The sequence below is a fragment of the Colletotrichum jinshuiense genome, chromosome 9 (assembly GCF_051148585.1).
Source record: "Colletotrichum jinshuiense chromosome 9, complete sequence".
Classification (NCBI taxonomy): Eukaryota; Fungi; Ascomycota; class Sordariomycetes; order Glomerellales; family Glomerellaceae; genus Colletotrichum; species Colletotrichum jinshuiense.
The window spans coordinates 741,038-765,562 of NC_139316.1; the positions used below are offsets into that span (position 1 = coordinate 741,038).

Consider the following 24,525-nt stretch of genomic DNA (forward strand, 5'->3'; position numbering starts at 1 on the left):
TCTTTTGGAATATACAAATCAGGCAAGTCTCACCAGTGAGTAGGTGCAGCCTCTGGCTCTTCCAAGGTACATACAGAAAAGAACCACCCCGAGACCTGTCCATCGCCGCTCCTTCCCTGGTACGAGGAAACCTTGTCAAAAACGAGCGCAGCTACTTCCAGAACACTTACAACTTTCTTCCTTATTTAAACCAGCCGCTCGCTTCAATCTTTTCTCTTCTGCACATAGCCACGTCTGACACATCTGTTCTTTTCTTCCGCCACCCACCACCACATACAACCTGACCGAGCCAAATACATCACATCCTAAGACCAGCCGGATCACATTTATCAAACAGCGAAGATGTCTCTCCAACGCAAAAGAGAAGTTGAAGAGTGAGATGCTGTCAGGGGCGCGGGCCGGGAGAGGGGTGCCGGGGAGGCACCGGGGACCCACCGGGGTCCGGTACGGGGAATAGTTGATCCGGAGCGGGGATAAAGGCGCCGTACGGGCGCCACAGCTGTAGAGAAGGCAGATTCGAATGACAGTCACACCCAATACCTACGTGCTAGTCGCTAACCTCTTCACTCGGTACTAAGACACCTGACACGTTCGAATCTCCACCTACCTGTAGGAGTACCGACCGTCGAGGCGGCGATGATCACCAGGAGACAATCCGCTACCCAGCGATCCGGCTCGAACGCGCAGATGCCCCGCCCAACCCACGAACCTACGCCGGACGAGTCGCAGACCCCTAGCGGACCACCAGGGGCGCCGCAGGGAGAAATCGATTATGAAGACCTCTCAGAAAGCGAGCTAGACCGGCTGATTGCGGAAGAATCAGCCCGGGTTAGAAAGAGGAAGAAAATCGAACAGCTGGAGGCCCTTAGGAGGGGAGAGACTTGGGAGGAGCCGACGGGTAGCCGGGTGGAACCCACCACCCCCCCACGCGAGCATAAACGCAGCCGAGGGGACGCATGGATGAAGCAGCTGGCCCCAATCCGGTATAAGGGAGGCACCTGGACGGACCTCAGCGACTTCCTATTCAAACTCAACGGCCGGTTCAATATTGCAGAGGACCAATTTGATACAGACAAGACGAAGGTGTGGTACGCCGGGGCCTGCCTGGAGGGTAACGCGTCCCGCAAATGGATGAACCACATCGCCCTTACCTACAACAACGACGTCTCAAGGGTCACCTGGGCGGCGATGGAGGAGTGGCTACGCGACAGCGTTGCTGACGATGATACTCGGGCATTCAGCGCAGCAGTAGAATTAGACGAGATGAGGCAGAAGCCGGGGCAGACCTACCAGCGGTTTATCGACCAGTATGAAGCTGTTGAGGCTGAGTGCCCCGATCCGCAGCCGGAGAGGACCCGGGTGATTCACGTCCTAAACCGACTACTGCCGGGCTTAAAGAAGCAGATCCTAGCCAGGGGCCTACCGCCCACCCGGCAGAAGCTGGATAGCGCGGCTAAGAGAGCCGAGACGATGGGGAAGGCGGACGCAAGGGAGACTACAGACGACCACCCTCGACGGCAGGGGGAACGGCGCAGCCGCTGGGTGCCCAGCCAGCCGACGGCGAGCGAAGAGAGGCAGGCCACCACGGAGACCGAGAGCTCCCGCTCCGCGGCCGCGACTCCTAGCGACAACGAGGTCAAGCGGGAGGGGAGTACCCCCAGCCGACCGGCCGCTCCACCCCCATCGGGACAGTGGCGAACGGGCCTCACTTGCTTCAACTGCGGGAAGGCAGGCCACTACTCGTCGGAATGCACTGAAGAGAAATGCTACCGATGTAAGGAGCCAAGACACTCGGGGAGGAGGTGCGTAGGTGCCCCGTCGGGGGTCAACAGCATCCAACTACCCTAGGATAAGGCGCCGCGCCGCCGATTCGAGGCGGAAATACGCGTGAGAACGGCGCGCGGCTGGCGGAGGGGCAAGGCACTGATCGACCCGGGGGCCGACGAGAATGTCTTGGATTGGAGAATGTTGTATGAGGCGAAGCCGCCGGTGGTCAGCCGAGGGGGACCACCACTAAGAGGGATGTGGGGGTCACAGGCCCCAGACTACGGGTTGGCGACGGTGGTGACGAAGGTGGCAGACGACTTAGGTATCACCAAGATGAAGTCGTACCCTTTCCAAATCAGCGACGGCGATGGGTACGACGCCATCCTGGGGATCCCCTGGGGACAAGCGGCTAGGCCGAACTTAGGGTGGGAGACGCTAGGTTGGACGTACCCGTTGGGGGAAGAAACGGTCCAAATTGTACAGAGTACGAAGGAGATTCGCCGTGCGCGTCGAGAAGCAAGGGCGGTGTTGGTGGCCTCCCCCATGATAAGGAGACTACACCGACAGGGAGGGGACCTACCGGCTCCTGGGCTACCAACAACGGCCGCAGTACCAAGCAAGCCGTTCGTCCTACCGGAGGAATATCGAGAGTGGAGCCATGTGTTCAACGTAGACCTAGCGGGACGGCCTGCAGAGGAAGGGGCTCGCACGCACGCTATCGAACTTGAGCCAGGGACGGAGCCGCCGTTCGGCCCCATCTACCCACTGGCGGAAAAGGAGCTGGAAGAGCTACGGGAGTATATCGCCACTGCGTTAGCTAAGGGTTGGATCCGACAATCGAAGAGCCCGGCGGGAGCCCCAATACTATTCGTACCGAAGAAGGGAGGAAAGCTACGCCTCTGCGTTGACTACCGGGGGCTCAACAAGGTCACCATCAAGAATCGTACACCCCTGCCTCTAATTGGGGAAATCCTCGATAGGCTGGGCAAGGCCGGTTGGTTTACCAAGCTAGATCTAAAAGACGCATACCACCGGGTGCGTATCCGCCCAGGAGACGAGTGGAAGACGGCGTTCCGGACGCGGTACGGCCACTTTGAGTACCGGGTTATGCCGTTCGGCCTAGTAAACGCGCCGGCTACCTTCCAGGCGTACGTCAACAACGCGCTGGCAGGGTTGGTAGACATCACTTGTATTGTTTACTTGGACGATATCTTGATCTTCACGAGGGACCGGGAAGATCATGCGGCAGCCGTCCAGACGGTACTCAGCCGGCTAGACGCCGCTGGCCTATACGCCAACCCGGAGAAGTGTGTGTTCCACACACAAACCATCGATTTCCTGGGGTTCGTGGTATCGCCAGAGGGAGTAGCGATGGAACCAGACCGTGTGGACGCCATCGCGAAGTGGCCGGTGCCCAGCAGCGTTAAAGACATCCAAGTCTTCCTGGGTTTCACGGGGTTCTACAGGAGATTTATCAGGAATTACTCTAAGGTATGTGCCCCTCTAACTGACAGGCTTGCAGACAAGGCAAAGGGGGAGCCGGTGATGACCGCCACCGCGACGGAGGCCTTCTATAAGCTGCGAATCCTGTTCACAAAGGCCCCGGTGCTACGCCACTTCGACCCACGGCTCCCCACCCGCGTGGAAACGGACGCATCGAACTTTGCCATCGGCGGTGTCCTTTCTCAGCTCCAAGACGGGGCATGGGGGCCTGTTGCGTTTCTATCCCGCAAACTACGAGGGGCGGAGCTCAGATACGGGGCCCCGGAAGCCGAGCTACTGGCCATCCGAGAGGCGGCCCTACACTGGAGGCAGTACTTGCTGTATACACAGCATAAGGTCACGTTCCTCACCGATCACTTAGGGCACCGGTACCTTGCTGCCAAGCCCCAACTCAACAGCAGGCAGGCGAGACTGCTGCAGGACCTATCCCTATTCGACTTCGAAATCGACTATCGGCCAGGCAAGGATAACGCGGCGGACGGACTGTCCCGCCGGCCGGATCATCGCCCTACGCAGGGGGAGGAGCAGGAGGCCAACAACGCATTCCTAGACGACTTCCTCGGACGATTCAGGGGTACAACGATCCACGCGGTCCGCTGCAATACCACTGAAGAAGGGGAGGGCCCGCTAGCAATGCCTGAGCAACTCGAACAGAGCCTTGAGGAGGGGATCAAAAGGGCGCAAGGCGATGAGGGGGCCTCCCTGCCGACGGCCGGGAACCTGGGACCCAACTGGTCGCGCGACAGCGAGGGTTATCAACGATATAAAGGGAAGCTGGTTGTGCCAGACGGCCACGCAATACGACTCCAGATACTGAAAGCATTCCACGACGAGCCAACAAGTGGCCACCTGGGAGTAACTCGCACCCTTAAACGTATGGGCCGAACCTTCTTCTGGAAATCGATGAGGAAGGATACGAAGGAATATGTGTCTACATGCGCCGTCTGCCAGCGGATTAAGCCACGGCACCACTTGCCATATGGGAAACTGGCACCACTACCGGTACCCAGCCGCCCATGGGAGCACATAACCCTAGACTTTATCACCAAGCTACCAACGTCGAGGGGGTTCACTGGCAAAACGTACAACAGCATACTGGTGGTAGTTGACAGGCTTACGAAATACGCCCTCTACCTCCCGACGAGGGACACACTCACGGCTGATGAGCTGGCGACTCTCCTAGTTAACAACGTATGCCTACGATACGGGATACCGGAGGCGATGATCTCGGACCGCGGATCCCTATTTACGAGCCGATTCTGGGCGGTGGTGTGCCACCTGCTGGCTGTCAAGAGGAAACTGAGCACAGCATACCACCCGCAGACAGATGGGCAGACGGAACGGCAAAACCAGAACGTTGAACACTTCCTGCGGGCGTTCTGCAACCTCGACCAAGACGACTGGGCGCAATGGCTGCCTATGGCCGAATTCGTGTACAACACGTCCTGGCATAGCGCCACCCGGGTACCACCGGCGGAGGCCCTGATGGGCTATACGCCGAAGGGGCCGAACGACGCAGTGGTAGTCGGGCCACAACCGCACGAAGTTCCATCCGCGCGGGCGCGGGTACAGCAACTGCAGAGCCGGCGGGAGGCCATACAGGCCTTGCTGAAAGTAACAGGCGAATCGTACGCCAAGTGGTATAATAAACGGAGGAAGGATATCGAGTTTGCTGTCGGCGAGAAAGTACTACTGTCAACTCGGCACATTAAGCAGAGGCGACCCTCAAAGAAGCTGTCAGACAAGTTCCTAGGGCCATTCGCGGTGACCCGGGTAGTCAACGGGGGCCGGGCGTACGAACTAGACGTAGGGACGAGGTATAGAATTCACAACGTCTTCTCACCCTCCCAACTCGAGAAATTCCACGGCATAGAGGAATCGCCGCGGGACGTTCCAATTGACGATACCGAAGAGGATATCTACGAGGTGGAAAGGGTGGTTGGTCATAGGGGGCCGCCACGCAACCGATGGTACCTTATTAAATGGAAGGGTTATAAGGACGAGGAAAACTCTTGGGAACCTCAAAGGAACGTCGCCGTGGAACTTAGGACGGAATATGAGGCTCGAGTAACTGGGGAGCCAGCGGGGAGCCACCGGGGGTAAGGGGAGGGACCTCACATGCAGGCGGAGCCAAAAAGCCGATTCCCAGACCTCTCAGCCGGGGCACCTAACGGCTACAGATGGAGAAAGACCAAAATAAAGGGTCCCGTTGGTAGAGAGGCAGCAGGGAGGCACCAGGTGTAAGAAGGGGGCCCCCTAAGCAGGACGAGGAAAAAATGCAATTCAGGGCCCTAGGAGGCATACCTTATAGGTATAATCACATTTAGGGGAGAAAAAGGAGGTAAAGTCACTAGAGAGGCACCGGGGAGGCACTGGAGGTCAGGAGGAGACTCGGCACGCCGGCCGGTTAAAAATCATCATTCAGGCCCTTTGGCCAGGGAGCATAATGGCCGTAAGGCCGGAGCAAGCTCGGAAAAAGAAAATCTAGAAACAACAGACGGGAACCACCGGGGAGGCACCGGGGGTAGCGAAGGGGAGCACCCAGGCGTCCCCACCCCTAGGCATCGAAAAATTCGGACTCAAGCTGGTTCTCGATCTCCTCGTCGTCGTCGAGGGCCTGGCCATGCTCGGAGTCGAGATCGGAGGCATGCTGAAACGAAAATTAGAGACATACGGCATAGGATTAGGGGGGAGGCACCGGGGAGGCACCAGGGGACCATCACTTACCACACGGGAATAGGTAACACCCCACTCTCCGAAGAGAGTTCGAAGAGAACGAATCTCCTCCGTCTGGGCCTTGACGGCCTCGGTGTGGGCCAGCTGGGCATCCACTAACTCTCTGGTGGCGCGGACCTGCTTCCTTGCGGCGGAGGCGGTCTCCTTCATGGCCTCGACCTTCTCCCGGCGGAGCAGCCACTCCTCCTCGGCCTCCTCGGCCTTGCGCTTGTGGTCGGGCTTCTTGACGTTCTCGGCCTTGCGCTGAAGGGCTTTTTTGCCAGCAAGCTGGGCTTTCTTATTGGAGTCCTACCGGGGGGTCAGCGGGGAGGCACCGGGGACCTGCTGGATGGGACTTACGAGTTCAAGGCGCCAGGCGGCGCGGGGATCGGACTCAGTACGTAGCTCCTCAAAAATATTCTTGAGGGCGATGGCGGCGGAGGCGGTGGTACGGTTACCCTACGGAGAGTCAGCGGGGACCCAACCACAGGGGTGGTTGCCCCAGGGGAGGGAGATGACTTACCTGGACGCATTCCTTGCTGCGCATACCGTAGCAGCGGGCGCATTTGTTGCTGGCAGCTAAAAACGGATTAGCAACAACAGGAGACCACTGGGGAGGCACCGGGGACCTACAGGTGGACTCCGTGCAGCGGGGGAGGGGATCGACGCCTGCGTTGGGCGCGTCAGGGTTCCAAGTCACCATCTGCCGGAGGCAGCGGCAGCAGGGCACGGTGCGAACCACGGCATCGAAGCCCTCGATGTCGTCCTCGTCGTCGGACAACTGGAGAGGCACCAGGGGGGCGTCGGCGGCCGGACCGCCAGGGGGGGCAGGGCCCGAGGTATTTTTGCCCTTCGAGGTGGGCTTGGCGACGACGGCGGGCTTGGCGGCCACGACTTTGGGAGCGGGGGCCTGGGAATTGTCGACCGGGGGGGCGACCACCGGGGAGTCGTCGGCGGGGGGATCGGCGGGAGCAGCGGCTGCGGCGGCGGCTTTGGCCTTGGCGGCGGCAATGACGGCGGCGGTCTCGGCGGCGCCAGGAGTAAGGAGGGGGGGGAGGGGGAGTTGAGCCGGGGGGTCGCCGGGGGTGGCCTTCTTCCTGCCTCCCCGACCCTTGCGAGTCTGGGGTTGGAAGGTGGCCGCGGCAGGGCCCGCAGGCGGGGCAGGGACGTCGGGGGTCTGCTTGGGGGGCATGGCGGCGGGGAGGGAGCTGGTGCTGCTGCTGTTGTTGCTACTGCTGCTGCTGTTGTTGGTGGTGGTGGCGGCGCAGCGAAAAAACGGCGCAGAAAAACGAATTAATAGAGGTTGTAGAAAAGAAGAAAAAGAAGAAGCGGAAGAGGTGGAAGAAGTAGAGGAATCCCCACTTAGCAGGCGCAACAGAAAAGGAAGGAGCCTGCTGCCGCCAGGAAAAGGGGTATACTGGCTATACAGGGGAGGGGAGCACCAGGGAGGCACCGCAGCCCTCCCCCTCGATTCACAGCCCTGACAATCGGATCGCCTCCGCCAGGCGGAGTTGGGGTTAACAGCCCAACCAACACGCGTAAAAATAGGGCGGTTAGTCCAAAGAGACCCTGGAACAAAGGACTACCACTACAAGGAGGACCAACCCCTACAGGAAGGATAAAGGAGGGCCAACAACCGGGAAGGTGCTCGACTTTACTCGAGGATGAGGGGATGGCGCAGGGGGAATCACCCGGGAGGCACCGGTGGGGGAGGGCCCACCACCGGAGCCGGACGGCATCGCCAGGCGGACAGGAGTCCCTACCAGCGGGAACAGTGGTCCCCGCTAGAGGAGCGGGGGCCAGGGAGACTGTACCTAGCCGGAGGATGGGCGGGGGTCCGCCAGGGGCGGACCAGCCTATCTGGCCGAGCAGGCGCTGGTAGAACGAGTGTAGAATGCGGATTAACGGACGGCTGGGGAGACGACCGTTGATCCCGCACCTACAAAGCCCGGGGGAGGTTCCCAGACCTCCCTCGAGATGCAGACGGGAGGCAGGGTCACCGGGGGCCACCAACCGGTCAGGGACCGATGGCGGTACCCGGCCCTGAGGGCAGGGCCTACGGGGAGGGGGGATCGTGTCAGGGGCGCGGGCCGGGAGAGGGGTGCCGGGGAGGCACCGGGGACCCACCGGGGTCCGGTACGGGGAATAGTTGATCCGGAGCGGGGATAAAGGCGCCGTACGGGCGCCACAGCTGTAGAGAAGGCAGATTCGAATGACAGTCACACCCAATACCTACGTGCTAGTCGCTAACCTCTTCACTCGGTACTAAGACACCTGACAGATGCCCCCAGTTTCCCCCGCGAGTCTCCCAAGCTAACCACAAAGCAGAATCTTCAGGCCGAGGCAAATCAAATTCTTGATCGGCTTAGACGCAGTCGAATTCAACGTAGACGGAGGTTTTTGGAGGCGTTTACCCAAATGTCTCCGAGACAAGCTCACAGGCGAAATGCGAGGTTCACTTGATGGAACCGTGATCTGGGACCATGTTAAGATGTCTACTTTCCTTCACCTCTTCGAGTACGTTCACTACAACACTTACTGGGTGCTCCCACTTTCTAAGAACATACCGAACGCTGAATTGGCCAAGAGCGACTCCATCTTGCTTGAAACCAAGGTTGATGAAGATTGGAAGGCACCGTCCATTATATCTTGGATGGAGACGACGGATAAAACTGCCAGCGCTAGATTCCGATTTTGTCAAAAATACTTCAACAACAATCAGGCGATGCCAAAAGCAGACGCCAAGAATTCGTCATTTCTGCCGACTTGGCTCGATGAAATGAAAGACGTTGATCGCGTTGGACACTCTAAAGTGTTCCTGTCGCATGCAGAACTGTATGTCCTCGCTAAACGATACGACTTTGAACTTCTTAAAGAGTTTTGCCTCAAAAGGCTTCATCAGAGTCTGCTGCATGTCCCGATCCAGGCAGGTGTCTTTGACGCTGTCCTCGATCTGCTGCATCTCTGCGATAGAAGTCCGGGATGCAACACCAAAGACCTAGAGGAACTACTTGCGCGTTTTTGCGTTGCCCATATGGACTGGATGAAACGCTCAGGTTACCTTAATCGATTTGAGGTAGAGATCCCAGGATTTAATTCTATCCTACTTGAAGAGATCCCTCAATACTTCTTCGAGGAGCTACTTGGATAAGCTGCAGGAGAAGGCCAAAATCAAGTCACTATCAAAGGTCCAACGGGGGGACAGGGGTAGCTTCGAAGAATGCTTGGCAAAGATTTCAAAAAATTTGAGTGGCCATGGAGATATTTGGTCTTCAAGTACTAAAGAAACGGAATTTGGATTGTAATTCTCAGGGATGAATGAGCATAAGTGGCCAAGATGCCAAGCCTGGGTGAAGGCAAAGTATTGGCATTTAAAGGCGGCCAAAACAGGCATGGAAAGACAGTTTATATGTTTAACAGGTTGCCTGTAATTTGCGAGGGTGGAAAGCATTCCCTAGGTAGCAGTATAATGCAACGGATTTCTGGTTAAATCTTGTGTGGATTGTCGGCAGCGATATGGGCACGTAAACAGAGTCATGAGCGACGCGGATGACTTAGACCTAGTAACACGAACTAAATATTTTTTCTGTGGCATCGGAAGGAATGTAGAGCAGAGAAAGACGATTTCGGGTAGCTGGTCACTGACAATCAATATCCACAAGGCACCAGTATTTTTGATGGACGAAAAAGAATAAGCGAGAACTCCATCTAATGCCTTTTCTCGCCACAGACGAATCCAAAGCCCAATGTTTATGCGTAAAATTCTTTGATCTTTCCAAATTCAATCAAAATTTCTTTATCTCCAAACTACTCGAATAATACAAAGCCCTCGTCCATCAAACTCATAGCTTCCCAACCCCATCCGGCCAAAGACCGAGTGCCTACAAGCGATATCTACATTCGCCATTAACAAAAATGGACAACTATCAAGTAGAAAAGAATACGAACGAGTAGTTTAGATCTCCTGGGGAAACGTTTCAGTACTGAGCCTGCGTAGGATCGCCAAGTCCCGGGCTACCAAGTTTTTCGTTGGCCCCGGAAAAAGTGCAAAACACTATCAACAAAACATTCCTCGCCAACCTTTCTCGAAGACTCCAAACACTCCTTACAAAAAGCATGCAGGAGTCCGTCGAGGTAAGAGCGGTGTGATGTAACGTTAAGCCAGACACTTTTGCCAAGCTGATGGAGTCTTCCTACCGCGGCGACTTCACGATTGCTACACGAGGAGCTCGAAAGTCGGATGGCTAACCTTCAAACTCTTTGCTAAAACATGTGAAGACGAGCCAGCTTTCGAGGTGCCCGGAATGGCGCTTTTAGCTGGCCCAATATGGACAGAGACGGCGAGCCCATATTCACGGCTGGCAGGAAACGAGGCGCTGAGAGACAGCAGGAAAGTCGTTCCAAAATAGATCTGTCTATTCCCAGCATTTTAAAACCTACTAAGTCAGCTTTACGTCCTGGTTAAAAAAAATTAAGACGTTGGAAATTTCGAGGGCCTACGTGTTAGCAAAGTTCGTCGGAATCTGGCTGACGAGGTTGGTGAAGAGACAGAGGTAACGCATACAGAATCTGACATGCTACAACTCCTCTTTGACTACAGTTATCTTCGCAATACAAGCTCCAGGTTACAAATTTGGAAGAAAGTCACTGAATGTTTCATTGAGGGGCAGGTCAAGGAAGTTCAAGAGTTCCGCTGCGTCGTGTGTAAGTAAGTTCCCACAGCCCCCCTTCCTCGTCCCCCAGGATAGATACACTGAAACTATGTTACTACTATGTGCAACGAGAAACACGAAGATGATGTGTAACTAATTATAGTAGAGAGTAAATGAACAAAATGCAAGGCTCCGGTGCAGGCAGTGCAGTTGAACCGATTACTTGGACCGAAAACCGACACCCATAAAGCCAGCTTACTACAAATCCTTGAATTCAATTAGCAGAAGAAACGTATGTTTTAAGGAGTATCTTGTCATTCGAAGCTCAAAATCGGGCTTTTGGAAGAATTACATTATCACTTTCGAAGTTTTACAGCGGTATGAAGTATACACGCAATGCTTTGGCACCCATTGAATGAATACCAGTTGTTTCGGCACCGAGAGAGATGCCAATGAGTAAACAGGATGTGGGCCTTCAAGTGCGTACATTAGAACCAAAAAAACAGACGGTTTCTCTCACATGCATGTTTACGTCATTGCTGAATCTATCGGGAACTGTAGCACACACTCTGTTGCCCTCTTTTGGACATCTAGCCTTTAGCACGCCAAAGCTCTGCCACAAGCAAAGCAAGATACCTGGCATCGAAACTCTGCTAATTTCTCTTCCTTCCTTACAAAACCCGGCTTCAATTTTCTTGAACCAAATGGAAAGGGAAAACGCCTCTTGGGCTCGCTAGTTAGAGATAAAAACGTTCTTTCTTCATTTGCGCAGTTCTTCGCTCCTGCATTCAACCTTCTTAAGCCCACAGTCCGAACTTGAACTCACCAACAACTTAAGCACCTACACCTCCACTCTTAATCACAATTCTTCGACCAAATATCCCTTGAATGGGCTTTCTTCCGCAGTAACTCAGAAACTTTGCGTCACAGTTCGGGGCATTTTACATTGCGGACATCTCTCGACGAACATGGCAGGGAGCAGCATTGGCGACCTTGAGAGGCAAGTCGGCATCAAGTTTTGCCTCCATCTCCTTCTGGTTTCTAGCTGACTTTGATTGCAGCGTCTTGACCTCTCGGGTCATCACTGTGCTGGTTGGACCCAACAGAAAAGCTTTCCAAATCCACGAAAAGGCAGTTGCACCCCACTCCGATGTCTTCAGGTGCATGTTTAAGAACGGCATGCGAGAGTCGAAAGAGGGAGTTGTGGAGCTAGACGACATTGAACCGCAGATTTTCACCAGTTTCATCGAGTACGCCCTATATGGTAATTACGAGATGCCCAATCCGCAGAGCTCCAAGAAGGAGACCACAACTCAGGACAGACCGATGCTGATTCCCATCGTTGAGCTATCCGAAGAAGACTACGCTTCTCTCTCCGAACATCTATTCAGTCAAGACTCGTTACTCCGCAGAAGACAGCCGTATCTCAAATACATGGACCTGTTTGTTGGTCAAGGAGCTGACGGGATGTTGTACGGTTTACCCAAGCGACTCCCCGGAACCGAAAAGGAGGACTTGGAGAAGGACTCCGACCTTTTGATGGAGAATCGCCAGTTTGGGGAAATATGCATGCACCACGTCAAGGTATATATGTTTGCGGACAGGTACAACATCAGTAAGCTACGGCAGCTATGTCTGAACAGGCTACACGGCTGCCTGGTACGTGCCAAGTTGAGCGACAGCGGATACCATCTACTCTTCAACGTCATCGAATTTGCGTTTGCTAACACGATCCCTGGCGACAAGCTCAGGAAGTTGCTCGTACAGAACTGCGTCGCAGACCTGAGCCTAATCCGCAACATGCCTGGCTTCCGTCGCCTGCTCATCCAAGTTCCCGAAATAGGATTTGAGATCATCAGTGAGCTTCCGAAGTACTGGGAGTCTAGGGATAAGGCCCTCATCGACATCGATGCCAAGTTCAAGGAGAATGAGCTTACCAACATCGTCACGAAGCGAAGGCACCCCACAGATTCTGCAGGGCTTCTTTTCGACAGAGAGGTCTGTGACCTGACGCATGAATCTGGAATCAATAGTTGGAAACCACTATAAATTGAACATGCAATTAGACAAGTGGCGCATGGTTGGGATTTTGCGTCCAAAAACGTCCTTTAATGGCATTGGCTATAACTTAGGGCAATGCATCTGGGAGAGGTTGCCCTCACTTCTTAGACCAAAGTAGACAAATAATTCCTTCGCACGCACAGTGCTGATTACTGGTGGACCTAGATTTATGAATGCTTCACTTGTTGCCAGTATGATGGGAGAACACTGTAATCTCTGCTCCGATTCTATTCACGGACTGCCAATGACTGAGTTCTATACGAATTATCTTCGTGATACCGTCAGCGCCGAGGCTGCTCACAAGGCATCATAGTCCCTTCGGGAAACAGTGACGTTCGAGCAAGTCGTTCCACCTCTAGCCACGCTGGGAACTCGGAAACATTCGTTGGGACAAGGTGCACTTGCATTGTACTGCCACGAAAATAACGGGTCCGTCTCGTTAGTCAAGATCTGGCCAATCATCGAAGTCTGATAGCCAGGAAGCTGGCGGGATTGTTGGAAGACGTCGTACTTAAAGATCGAGGTCAGCAACTCTTTGTGGGTTTCAATTGAGGTTAGGAGTCCTTACGCTGCTAAGAGTCATAACACCCCAGCCCACGTTATAGTTGTGCTGGATGGTCGTGCCGTAGATATATTCTGAAATCAAAGAAACACACGTCAGTTTTCAGTTTCCTCAATGTGTTGTATGTGCCTTGTGTAACCCACCTTTGAAGCCAGCCCATCGAATGGCGCTTGCGCACTGCAACCCGTTAGTTATGAACACTTTCTTCGTGTCTCCTGACACATACCATAGGGCACGACTCAGCGTTCGTGTAGATAGACAGCTCTCCCCATGCTGCGTAGATCTCGCTACAAGGAAGTTAAACCAGGCCGAATACTAGAATTCCCTAACGTTGACTTACGAAGGGGTCATTCCCTGTGCCGCAAACTTGGCCGTGCATGCGTTGATGGCCGAAATCTCTCCGTGAACTACAACCTCGTCAGACTGAGAACACTCTCTCTCATGTGCCACATACTAGTAGGGTCCCCGGTTCTGAAGTTTGCACCCTCGCAGACAATCTCGTCGCTAGTGTGGTTGACTATGATTGTGCCATATGCAGCAAAAGGACAACTGCAGGCTCCCATATCAGTTCCCCTTGTTCGTGGTGTAAGTCAGACGGCAGAGACATACGGGCCGCTTTGTCGGAACAGCGCTTCATTTGCCTGAGAAGCCGTTAGTGAAAAGAAGAGCGAGTATTGTAGACTTGATTGTTATTGATTTACCTTCCTCATATACTCTACACGTTTTGCGGCAGGGATTGAATTGACCGTAAGGCCAGACATATCCTGGTCGTCATTGGGGACTACGAAGTGTGCCGAGCAGGCGCTCAGGGCACCCAGGGCCAACAAAACAACAGAGCAAAACATGTTAAGCTGTGTTCAAGTTTTACAAGACGTTCAAGTTCGAATATGCGATGAAGAAGAAAGGCTGCTCAGGATACCAGTAGGACATCCTGTGTTGCTCTCAATTTATACTTATCGTACAGAAGCGATCGATAACATAAACTACGAAGTTTCCCGAGAGATAAGGGTAACTGGGGCAAAAGCGGGGAGCCACGAGTTCTGATCCCGACATTTCGGGACTCTAGATTACTTTGAGGATAAGGATCCGCGTGTTGGGGTCTAGGGTGTTATTCTCGAGTGCTCCTTGGGTATTCCAGACCCCGCGCAGCTTAGATAAGCCCTCTCGGCAAGTTCGGCGGCGTGGGATTTCCTGATTCGTTCTCAATTGATCTAGTCTAGTCACGCGAAAGGCGCAAGATTCACTCGAATTGATGCCAAATCATAAATATTTATCGTCTTGTTCGTCAAAAAAAGTGTTGCGGGCAAATACAACTCTGCGTCAACATCATGAGAGCGCTATTACTGAATGCAGAAGACAAAACCGCCACTGTGCAGACAATCCCCCGCCCTGTTCCCAACGATGGGGAAGTGCTCATCCGCGTGGAAGCCGTCGCATTGAACCCGGTGGACTCACTCTACGTCTTAAATCCCCTCGGCAAGACGGGGCGAACCGTAGGCAGTGACTTCGCAGGTACGGTTGTCGAGTCCAATGCGACCACGCATCAATCCGGGCAACGCGTTGCTGGCTTCCTCCAAGGCGCTTGCAGTGTTAACAATCGCCCCGGCGCGTTCGCCGAGTACCTCGTATGCCCCGCGGACCTGATATGGCGGATTCCCGATTCCATGACGCTTGAGGAAGCCGCAACCGTGAGCCTTTGCGCTTTGACGGCCGCTCAGGGCATCTTCTACCGGCTCGGCTTGAGGCCGCCGTTCAACTGGAGAAGCACAAAGAGCGAAAAGCCGAGCACCGAACCCCACAGAGACGAAGCTGTTGCGCCATATTCTTTCCTAGTTTATGGTGCGTCAACATCTGTCGGAATGTACGTGGCGCAACTCGTGCGTCGGAGCGCGGAAGCTTGTGGAGCGGTGGTCAAGCTCATCGGGGTCGCGAGCAAGGCCAGGTTTCCATTTCTCCAAGCTGATCCCTACGCGTACGACGCCCTTGTCGACTACCGGGATTCGGACTGGCCGGACCAAGTGCGAGCATTGACTGGGGCGGCAACTGGTGTTGATTTCGTCTATGACTGTATATCGGAGGGATCAACTGTCAAGCTGGCAAGCAGCACACTCCGCAAGGATGGAAAGATGGCAATCGTCCGTTCGAAAGAGGGTGGTGCTTTCGATTCTGAAGGCCTAAAGATCGAGCCCATATACGGAGCGGTATGGGAAGCATTTGGAGTCGAGATACATTATCAGAACTTGATTGTGCCGGCGTCTCCCCAGGCGCGGGAATTTGCAAGCGCCTTTAACACGTGGTTATCAGGCAGTCCTAAGCTTACCCCTAACCCTGTTCGTCTCATGCCGGGGGGGATGGAACGAATTGTACCTGACGGATTCGCGCTGCTTGGTTCGGGTTCCATGCAGGATCGCGCGCAGCACAGGGAAGAGCCATGGATGAAACCAGTCAGTGCAGAGAAGTTGGTTTACAACATTGCATTATAAATAAGGCAAATGCCAAATGTATTCCCAATTGCAAGAAGCCGCAGAGCTTTCAGCACGCGAATAGACAGAATGTAAAAATCCTTTCAACCTTTCGTCGTTCATAGACTCATGGAGATTGATGTAGCTGCTTCTTTAGAATGAGCTTGTGTCATATATGCGCCAAACTAGACTTTACTTCTGGATGTTCTAGGAGATAATTCCGGGACTGAAAACTGCACATCGACTAACATGCCCATTACGAAATTGAAGCTATCATCATGCGCAACCCCGCAAATGGCCCACAATCACCAAGGCAGACTAAGTTAGCGCCCTTTCTTATCATTTAAAATGTGCGGTGACGGCTTGGCATGTATTTGGAGCGCGCGTGGGATGTGTGGCCCTGGGCGGGAAAGGAAAGAGGAGACGATGAAGATAAGATACCGGCCCAAGCAGCCGGTGTCGGCAGAGATTGGCCGGGAATAATACGTGCAGTGCCGACAACTGGGCCTGCCTGCAGATGGTCGAGACATTTGTTTGCCAACTCTCATTTCTCTATTCCTCTTTCTGATTTTAAAGGACTTCTAACAATATGTGAAAATGAAACACAGAGAGAGACTCAAAGAGTAGAAAAGAATACGGAGGGTAATGGAAATAGGAAAGAGAATAAGAGTACGTTAATATCGCGCTGCTTGTTTTTATATAACTTTGAATAGGCCGGCGTTTCAGCATTACAACTAGCAGCCGTAACAATAGTATACTTGGGTTTTTAGCCCCCATCTTATGATATGTCTCGTTAAAGGCTACTATGTTCTCCATGCCTGACGTGCCATAGTGCGAAAGGCATACCTGCAGCCGTCTGTAAGGTATTTATCATCTCCACAACATGAACAGGTGTCATCCCTGCTTCATCTGCCAGCTTTGTCAACGTGCCGTGCTACAACAAAGCCAAGAACATAGTGGTTGAATGCAAATTTTCTTTTTTTCCCCCTTTTTTATAGAACAGACTGAACAGTCAGTGAGGCGCTGTCCTCTCGTGAGAGTGTTCAAGATTAGAAAATCAAGCCCTCTCTAGGAGCCTTGTTAAAGCACTGATGCTTTGCTTTGATGGCGAGGCGGCTTGGATTAAGGAATAAGACTCATAATCCTCTCCATCTGGGCAGGGGCTTGCCTTGACAAGACTATGAGATCTGTTTGCATAATCGTTTGAGCAAGCAAGTACTTAGTGACTGAAGATATCCGATCTATGCCTTTTGATTCGCAAGACTTGCTGCCAAGACAGCCACATAGCACTCTTTAGTTTAAATAAATACATCGGACAATATCATAACATTGATTGAATATACCAAGCTTTCTCTTAGGTCACACTTCAGACAATTCATACACATACACATCTTTACCTGACTTTACTTTCGGCGCCAACCTTTGCAGCTGCAGCACTTCCAGCTCCGTTTCAAAGCCTTATTCTAGCTTATAAAGGAAGAAAAAAAATGAAATTAGGTGTATCTATCTTCTTCCCTTTGTTTCCTATAAATTTAACTTAACTCGTGGGACTTTGTGTACGTGAATCTGTCTGCTTTAAGATTAAAGAAAACTAAAACCTGGTATCTTTTTCTTCTGTTACCAGGCCTTTCATGTTCTTTAAAACGGTTGATTTCTGGGGGACTTCCTAAATCAGGTACATGGTCGAGCGTTGTTGCCATGTAACTGTAAGATTCAATTAAAAAAAACAGGCTGGCCCGCGCATACCGCTTGGTATGCAGTAACCGACATCGACGTGGTCTCCGTGTTGGTTTGTCTACATTAAGCACATTTAATCGTACAATTTACAGGCATTGATAGGAAGTCTCCACACAGTACGTCGATCTACACACTCGAATTTCTGTCTGTCAAGTTTTTCAAGAGAGACCAAGCCCCTCTGCTCTAAACTCCGGTCAATGCCCCAAATCTTTGGCCAACTCCATCGCACTGACGGTAAGAAATTTTCACCCGTTCGGCAGTGAGTCATGAATCAAGACTAGCATGTGCGCTAAAGTATTGCTTGGGCTGTGCTATTACGTCTCTCAAGATCTTGTCTGATCTGAGATTGGGTGGGGAGCAGAACTGACGCTGGTGTACTGCCGACTCGATAGCAGAAAACAGGCCTCCAAGAGATGTCGCCTGTCAACTACCAGCTTAATCGGGTTCGAGATGGTATTTGTGCCTTTTCTAGGTTCCGGAATTAATACGCTTCCAACCCTTTGTCGGTTCGGAGCTCCAATTACGGCGTTGTCAATCATGGTCGCCGCGTGGCTCATGTAGTCCGTTTCGTATATGTCTCGTACTCGGCTTAATGCTAGCCACGGTCCTCCGGATGCGAAACCGAGGTGCATATGAGTACAACTACCGAGTCCATTCCCGCCCAGTCAATCTCGCACCAACCCCGCCCGCTCCTCTGTGCAACACCTGTAACTCCTGCAACTGCAACGCAAAAGCATCCCAACAACTCAACCCAACATTGCTTCAACCATGGCCGAAGATCAGAACAACAGCGACGACTCACATCGCGTCCCAGAATTGCCATTCCTGTCAAAGTTAGGATATGGCACAACGGCTTTCGTGATCCAAAATCTCTTGGTCAAGCCTGCGCTGTTCGCATTTGATGTCAAAGCGCGCATCATCCCGCCCAAGAACGCGCCAGAAATCGTGAAGACTTACGAGTGCAGACCGTCCCTTCCAGTCAGGTAAGTTTGACCAAGTCCTTCGCGCGCTTGGCGCAGATTCTGACATATTCTAGAATTTTCTTCCCGAAATGTTTTGACAAGACATCAGAAGTCAAGCTGCCTGTGCTTTTCACCATCCATGGAGGTGGTTTTGTGGTTGGCACTCCCAATGACAATGACGATTGGAACCAGACGTACGCTTCGCAGCACCATTCCGTCGTCATTGGACTCAACTATGGCAAAGCTCCCGCCAATCATTTCCCTAAGCCAATCTATGATTGTGAAGAGCTCTTTCTCGCCGCATTAAACGACGACTCTCTTCCCTTGGACCGTACCAGAGTAGCTTTGGCCGGCTGGTCTGCAGGCGGGAATCTTACTCTCGCAGTCTCACAGTTGGAGAGAGTCAAGAAGCACTTGACAGCCATTGTCCCCTTGTATCCGGTGACTGACCTCTCAATTGCAGCAGAGGAAAAGGCCAAATCACGGCGCTATAAACCTGATTTGGGCGGTTTCCGTGCAAAGGAGAAGGATTTCCTTCTTGGAATGGCGCCAGTGTTTGACTGGGCTTACAAAGTCCCTGGAGACAGCACTCACAATCCTCTTTTGAGTCCGTTTTACGCCCCGAAAGAGGCATTTCCTAAGCACATCTTCATGATCGGTTGCGAGCTCGACATGCTGTGCCACGAGGGCCAGAGACTTATTCACAAAGTTGCGGGCCGCCAACCGCCTCCTGCTGTTGTCGGAAAGGAAGAGACCGTTGGCAAAGGCGAGCTTATTCTTGATGATGAGAGATTCCACTTTGAAGATTCGAGCTCCGACGGAAGCCGTTACAGGTGGCTTTTGGTCCCTGATACCGTCCACGGATTCGACCAACACCTCGATGGACTCGTTCGCGACCCGGTGCTAATTGAGGACGCTCAAATCAAGACGCAGAAGACTATCAAGATGATTGGAGAGTGGATCCTCCAAGCCCCTCCCATTACTGCAGCCTGAGTTTGCGTAGGGCTTAGCTTTGGTAAGACTCACGCGGGCGGCATTGCGATCTCTATGATGAAGAACGCCATGCCAAACTAGTAAATATTGGCTAAGAGATGGATATTCAGGCCACGATTTTATACCAGTCATTTTGTACTTGTTATTTTGTTTTTATCATATCTCCCAAATTTTGCTTGCATGCTCTGTCCATACCGCAGTTACTTAGTTTGTAGAAACAACCATCTTGTCCATACCAACATCCTCAGTTCTAGGCATTGAATATGCTTTGCAAAGTCTCGAAACTTTTCCTCGTGACTTGTTCTATTCTTCCCCTTGAAGCCCGACCAGCGAACGTTTTATGGATATCAGCTAAGTCGCACATTGTATTTATGGCGAGGGTAGTTTTTATCCAACATTTGTGATTGCTCAAACACTTTGGAGGCTCACTACGTCACAATCAAAATCCAAGTTAGCACAAAGAATGACTTGAATTCTTGATTATGCTGCATATCTGGCCTTGATACATACAACTTTCTGATTCTCTTCTTGAACAAAGAATCTAACTTTGTAATATTGTTCCCGGTGGCGGGATTTTCAAGCTAACCAGATAGTCATCTACTGCCCGTGACGCATCGCCCTTTCCAAGATAACTGGTATGACCAGATCCTTCCCGAAGCACCAAGGTAGCGTTTTGGAATTCCTCAGCCATACCAGCGGCATAAACAAAGCTCGTTGCAGGATCAAATCTCGAATGGACAAGCAGTACTGGGTTTTGTGTCCCCTTGATATTCAACGCCGTCCGCGGATTCGTGATCTTGACAGGATAGCCAGTACAGTCGATAACTCTCTTCCAGAAGTCTCCCATCCCGGGCGTCACAGTGAACGTTCGAGTCATTTCCGCCATTCGCAGTACTTCGATGTGATCTTTCGCTGCAAAGAAGTGGCCGTCCTGACACTGCACATTCGTAATGGCTAGCGATCTAGAGTCAATGAAGACATCTCCGGACAGAAGACCAGGAGAAAAAAAGGAACCATTGCCAGCGGCTCCAAGCTTGAGAGCCTCCGCAAAGCTTTTTCGGTCTTGTGGAAACTCTAGTGTAGACCGAGCGGCACCGATCACGTTGTTCGGGGTGGCTAATTGCAGGCACCGAGTTTTAATTGTCCCGTCGCACTCGGCAGCTTTCAGATTTCCTGCGGCGGCGACCTCCAGGACCTTGTTCCATGTTTGACGAATCTCCTGGCCACCTTCGCCGCAGTTCATTGCGTCGGCTTCGCAAAACCTAAAGAATGCCTGGATGGTAGTGTCCAAAGACGTTGCCTGGGTCATGATATTCGATGCGAATGAGCCGGTGTGTTGCAGCACTCCATCAAGGGCCATGGCGCGGATTGTACTTGGGAACAGGGCGGCGTACTGAGCCCCTAGTTGTGTGCCGTATGATACCCCAAAGTAATTCATTGGCTCATTTCCAGCAGCTATAAGTCTGTCAGAATATCTCGATGACCACAAAACAGACGATGACGATCCTAAGACCACATACCCACACGCACTGCTTCCATGTCCTTAGCCACTAAGATCGTGTCCATGTGATCGAAGATAGGTCCAGTCATGGATCGGCAAGATTCGCCGACGGCTTTGTTGTAGTCAAAAAGCTTCTGGAACCCTTCTGGCGTGGTGGCATCAAATTCGCTAGGCTGGTTGGCCAAATTCGTGTCGCATCTTTGTGGCGTGCTCAATCCAACTCCGCGGGGATCCATTCCAATTATATCAAATGATTGTCGCACGGCGTCGCTGATGTAAAGCCGCTTAGAGACCATTCCCAAAACCATGCTTGATGCCGCACCTCCCGGTCCACCAGGGTTTACGAAGAGGTTACCGATGCGCTGGCCTTGCGCGGGCAGCTTTACAATCCCTAGTTGAACCTGAGGTCCTCTAGCATCGTCGTAATTAATAGGAACCGAGAAGTTGGTACATTGAAGGGCTTGTGAGTTGTTGTTTCCTCTGAAGGGTCTGATATCCGTGGGACAAGATGTCCACACTATGGATCCCGGGATTTCTTGGTGAGCTGGTCCGACGGGTTTAGGAATTTTCGCTGCCACCGCGGTGGCGATAAGTGCGGCGACGCCCAAGAATAAGCGAATAGCCATGGTGAACGGGTTACCCGACTAACGACAACATGTGAGATATGCGGGCTGTCGTCGTGAAGAATCATTAGAAACCCCAACAAGAACAAAAGGGCGGCAGGGGCCGGCATCCTTTATGAGTTAAGCTCAACTGGCGTGGTTCATCCTGCAGGTTACTTTCCATCTTCCCCTGGCTAACAACCTCGAATCAACACAGCCTTAGGCAGCAGCTCTGTAGAGGCGTGTCAGCTAACATTTTCGCTTTTGCTTCTGGTGCAGGAGTGTCTCGCGCTTGTATCACTTCCCGCTAGCGACCAGGGCTAGCTTTAGCAAATGGGATGAAACGACACGGATTGGGGGGCGAATAGAGTTTATAAACTTTTTGCTGGCCAATCATCCCACCGGTTGTGTAAGGAAATGTGAGACGTTAGGAGCCAAGTTAGAAACGACAAACCTTAACCAATCCGGCGCCGTGCCTTCCCACGGAAGTAACCATGAATCAGTTAAAGAATCGTTCAACGGCAAGGAATTGTCGTATGAGTGCTTTAAATACGATTATTACAGGTCCGCATTACAACAGTTTCCTGCATGGCCGCTTGTGAAGAAAACAACATCTGCTGTCTTTTGTGCGTTTTTAAAGGTACGTCGCGGATGCTTAAATTCGACTTATATTTCGCTCTGATCAACCGTTCACCCGTCGGGCCACTTCAACTTGAACCTTGAATCCGCATACATTTGAAATGTTTCCATTCTCTGTAGTTTCTGGTCATTCGGCTAATATCAATTTATGTTCTGTGGCCAGAAGTAGACCACCCATCAGGTCGATGGTATTTGACGCGTTTTACGAGTCCCTGGATTGTTGTCGTTGTATTCTTGCATGAATTTAAAAGCACTGTTGGCTCTTACCATAATTGAGATCTCCTAAGTCACGGTTCTGAGGTGAGACCAAAATTTTGTGTCGCAACTACAATCTCTGGCTTCTCGTCAAACCGAGCATGCCACCTTACAAATGTCGATACTTGAATGGTCCCAGTCGTATTGGCTTGAACTGAAGTACCAAAAAGTAGGGATATATTCGTTCTGGAGAAGGAACATATGAAAGATCTGGCTATTCTACTTTTTATGGAAGAAAGACGTATCAAAGACGAGAGCTACGCGGCCATCAATAAAGATGTCCATTAGTTGCATCAAACAGTCGTTTTTTCCCCCGATGCTTCTATTAGGGTACCCATTTTGTCGAGTACGCGTAAGGTTCAACTGTGAGTCTACCCGATGCAACGATAGTCGAAGTTGCTTCGGGAAACGTCGTTATCTAGAGGCACCCAGATGCTTCCTGCGTCGCCGCTCGGCTGGAAAGTTCCCTCGTAGTAGTCAAAGAGAGGGCGCCAGGCAACAACACCCTCCTGCTCACCCTCGCACTCGATGTCAAATGAGACCGTTGTGGAGCTCGAGATTGATAATTCTGCCGACACCGAGATTCCAATCTCAGCAGTCATGGCCTCGAATAATGTCCCGCCCAGGGTGACCGAGGCAGTGATACCGATGGACTGGGTCTCGGTCTTGCCAGACTCGAAGGTCGCGCCATTCCTCAACGGGCCCGTGACCTCATAAGCAGCGCCGGGTTTCTCGACATTGAGACGGCGGTTACCGATCTGAAAAGTCTCGCTTTGCTATCGTTTCGTTCAGGTCAGCGCCAACATAACTAAGACTATAGATAGAAAGGAGTGATCACTCACACGCGCGCTCATTTGTCGAGCTTCGAACTTGGCAGCCTCGAGAAGCTTGACCTCGGCGGCGTTCTCCTCGACGGACATCTCCTGGTACGCTTCGGTTTTGAGGGTGGTACCGCTGAGGGCCATGCGCCACTCCTGATTAGATCTCACAGCAACCTCGGTCCAGGGCGCCGGCTCGGCGGGCGTCTCGTAACCACCCTGCTCAGTAACGCTACAGAAGCCGATAATCTCGTTGGTTCTGCGGCCCCATTCCTTGTTCAAGTTACAGGTCTCTGAGCCCTCGTTGTTGCAGAATGAGATGCGGCAATTGCCTTCACGCCAAACACGGCACGCGTTCGCGTTAACACAGACCTCGATCTCGTTGCCACTGCCGAAGTATGAATTTCCGCTGATGATGGAAGAGCCTTTTCAGATTCATGTGTTAGATCTTGACTAGTATAGTGTATGAATATTTTTCGCAAGCTGTGAATGACTTACAATCATCGAAGTTGGGTCTGATGAGGGTTTCGCAGACGATGCCTGGCGCAGGTCGTGTACCGTCGAACTGGCGGATGCTCAGAGAGGAAGGGGCACCTAAAGCAATACTGGCTCTAAGAGCAACTAGTGCTGTTTTCCATGAAGATACAAAAGGCATCTTTGCGGCGGTAGGTAAAATGGACTCAGACGGAGGGGCTGGAACAAAATGTGCGTGGTGCAGGCGGTTGCAAGTGATCTCAAAGAATGATGCTGCTTTGGGGCTTAAGAGATATCAAAGTGAGAGTCATTCGAGTCTTATTTATAATCCTTTCCGCTCATGCCAATACTCATCTGAGGGTCTGTAGACCTCCGCCAAGCGATGAGAACTCCGCCTTTATGTAGCAAGGATTTACCATCACAATCATCGCCGATGTTTAGCTTGAGGCCTCTTTCTCATGATTCTACCCTTCAATCTACATGCATTTAGGTTCAGGCAAATTAATTGGAGCTTGGTGAATCTTAAGGGTTGGCATACGTAGCTCTCCACTCCATCTTACAAGTCGATGCAGTAAAGAGCTAAAGGCCGAAAGAGGCCTTGAGTGGTGTAAAACTTGATTGGGAGAACTGTGCCGCAATCACTTCGTATTTCAAGATACATCCTTTCTCTCATATGGTGTCTTCAGCTGCCAAGTTTGTATAAGTAACCAACCCCCTTGCTGTAGGCTCTGCTGTGGGGTCGTTGCGGCCAAAGAGGGCGACTCGCAGGCTCCATCGTCGGTGAGTGAGGAAAGCCGGTCGTCTATGACCGGAATTGACATA

At 52.2% G+C, this 24,525-nt stretch overlaps 7 protein-coding genes across 7 annotated transcripts; 3 read left to right on the forward strand and 4 right to left on the reverse strand.

Annotated features, from left to right (window-relative positions):
* Positions 1-5,827: 5,827 nt before the first annotated feature.
* On the reverse strand, positions 5,828-7,177 carry EsH8_IX_000218 (uncharacterized protein; the record flags this gene model as incomplete). Its single annotated transcript, XM_083266554.1, has 5 exons — positions 5,828-5,920; positions 5,998-6,294; positions 6,346-6,444; positions 6,509-6,564; positions 6,619-7,177. The coding sequence occupies 5 exons, from the start codon at positions 7,175-7,177 to the stop codon at positions 5,828-5,830; spliced, it is 1,104 nt and encodes a 367-aa protein (XP_083130119.1).
* A 4,624-nt stretch (positions 7,178-11,801) lies between these two features.
* Positions 11,802-12,686, forward strand: EsH8_IX_000219 (BTB/POZ domain-containing protein; the record flags this gene model as incomplete). Its single annotated transcript, XM_083266555.1, has 1 exon — positions 11,802-12,686. The coding sequence occupies one exon, from the start codon at positions 11,802-11,804 to the stop codon at positions 12,684-12,686; it is 885 nt and encodes a 294-aa protein (XP_083130120.1).
* Positions 12,687-13,242: 556 nt separating this feature from the next.
* On the reverse strand, positions 13,243-14,105 carry EsH8_IX_000220 (uncharacterized protein; the record flags this gene model as incomplete). Its single annotated transcript, XM_083266556.1, has 7 exons — positions 13,243-13,334; positions 13,404-13,437; positions 13,487-13,547; positions 13,601-13,667; positions 13,715-13,809; positions 13,870-13,901; positions 13,962-14,105. The coding sequence occupies 7 exons, from the start codon at positions 14,103-14,105 to the stop codon at positions 13,243-13,245; spliced, it is 525 nt and encodes a 174-aa protein (XP_083130121.1).
* Positions 14,106-14,588: 483 nt separating this feature from the next.
* EsH8_IX_000221 (zinc-binding alcohol dehydrogenase family protein) lies at positions 14,589-15,743 on the forward strand (the record flags this gene model as incomplete). The annotated part of the gene is made up of 1 exon (XM_083266557.1): positions 14,589-15,743. One exon carries the CDS (start codon positions 14,589-14,591, stop codon positions 15,741-15,743), a length of 1,155 nt encoding a protein of 384 aa, XP_083130122.1.
* A 2,484-nt stretch (positions 15,744-18,227) lies between these two features.
* Positions 18,228-19,414, forward strand: EsH8_IX_000222 (Alpha/Beta hydrolase protein; the record flags this gene model as incomplete). Its single annotated transcript, XM_083266558.1, has 2 exons — positions 18,228-18,442; positions 18,496-19,414. The coding sequence occupies 2 exons, from the start codon at positions 18,228-18,230 to the stop codon at positions 19,412-19,414; spliced, it is 1,134 nt and encodes a 377-aa protein (XP_083130123.1).
* Positions 19,415-19,955: 541 nt separating this feature from the next.
* On the reverse strand, positions 19,956-21,541 carry EsH8_IX_000223 (Alpha/Beta hydrolase protein; the record flags this gene model as incomplete). The annotated part of the gene is made up of 2 exons (XM_083266559.1): positions 19,956-20,869; positions 20,935-21,541. The coding sequence occupies 2 exons, from the start codon at positions 21,539-21,541 to the stop codon at positions 19,956-19,958; spliced, it is 1,521 nt and encodes a 506-aa protein (XP_083130124.1).
* Positions 21,542-22,782: 1,241 nt separating this feature from the next.
* EsH8_IX_000224 (uncharacterized protein) lies at positions 22,783-23,884 on the reverse strand (the record flags this gene model as incomplete). The annotated part of the gene is made up of 3 exons (XM_083266560.1): positions 22,783-23,187; positions 23,254-23,654; positions 23,728-23,884. The coding sequence occupies 3 exons, from the start codon at positions 23,882-23,884 to the stop codon at positions 22,783-22,785; spliced, it is 963 nt and encodes a 320-aa protein (XP_083130125.1).
* Positions 23,885-24,525: the final 641 nt, after the last annotated feature.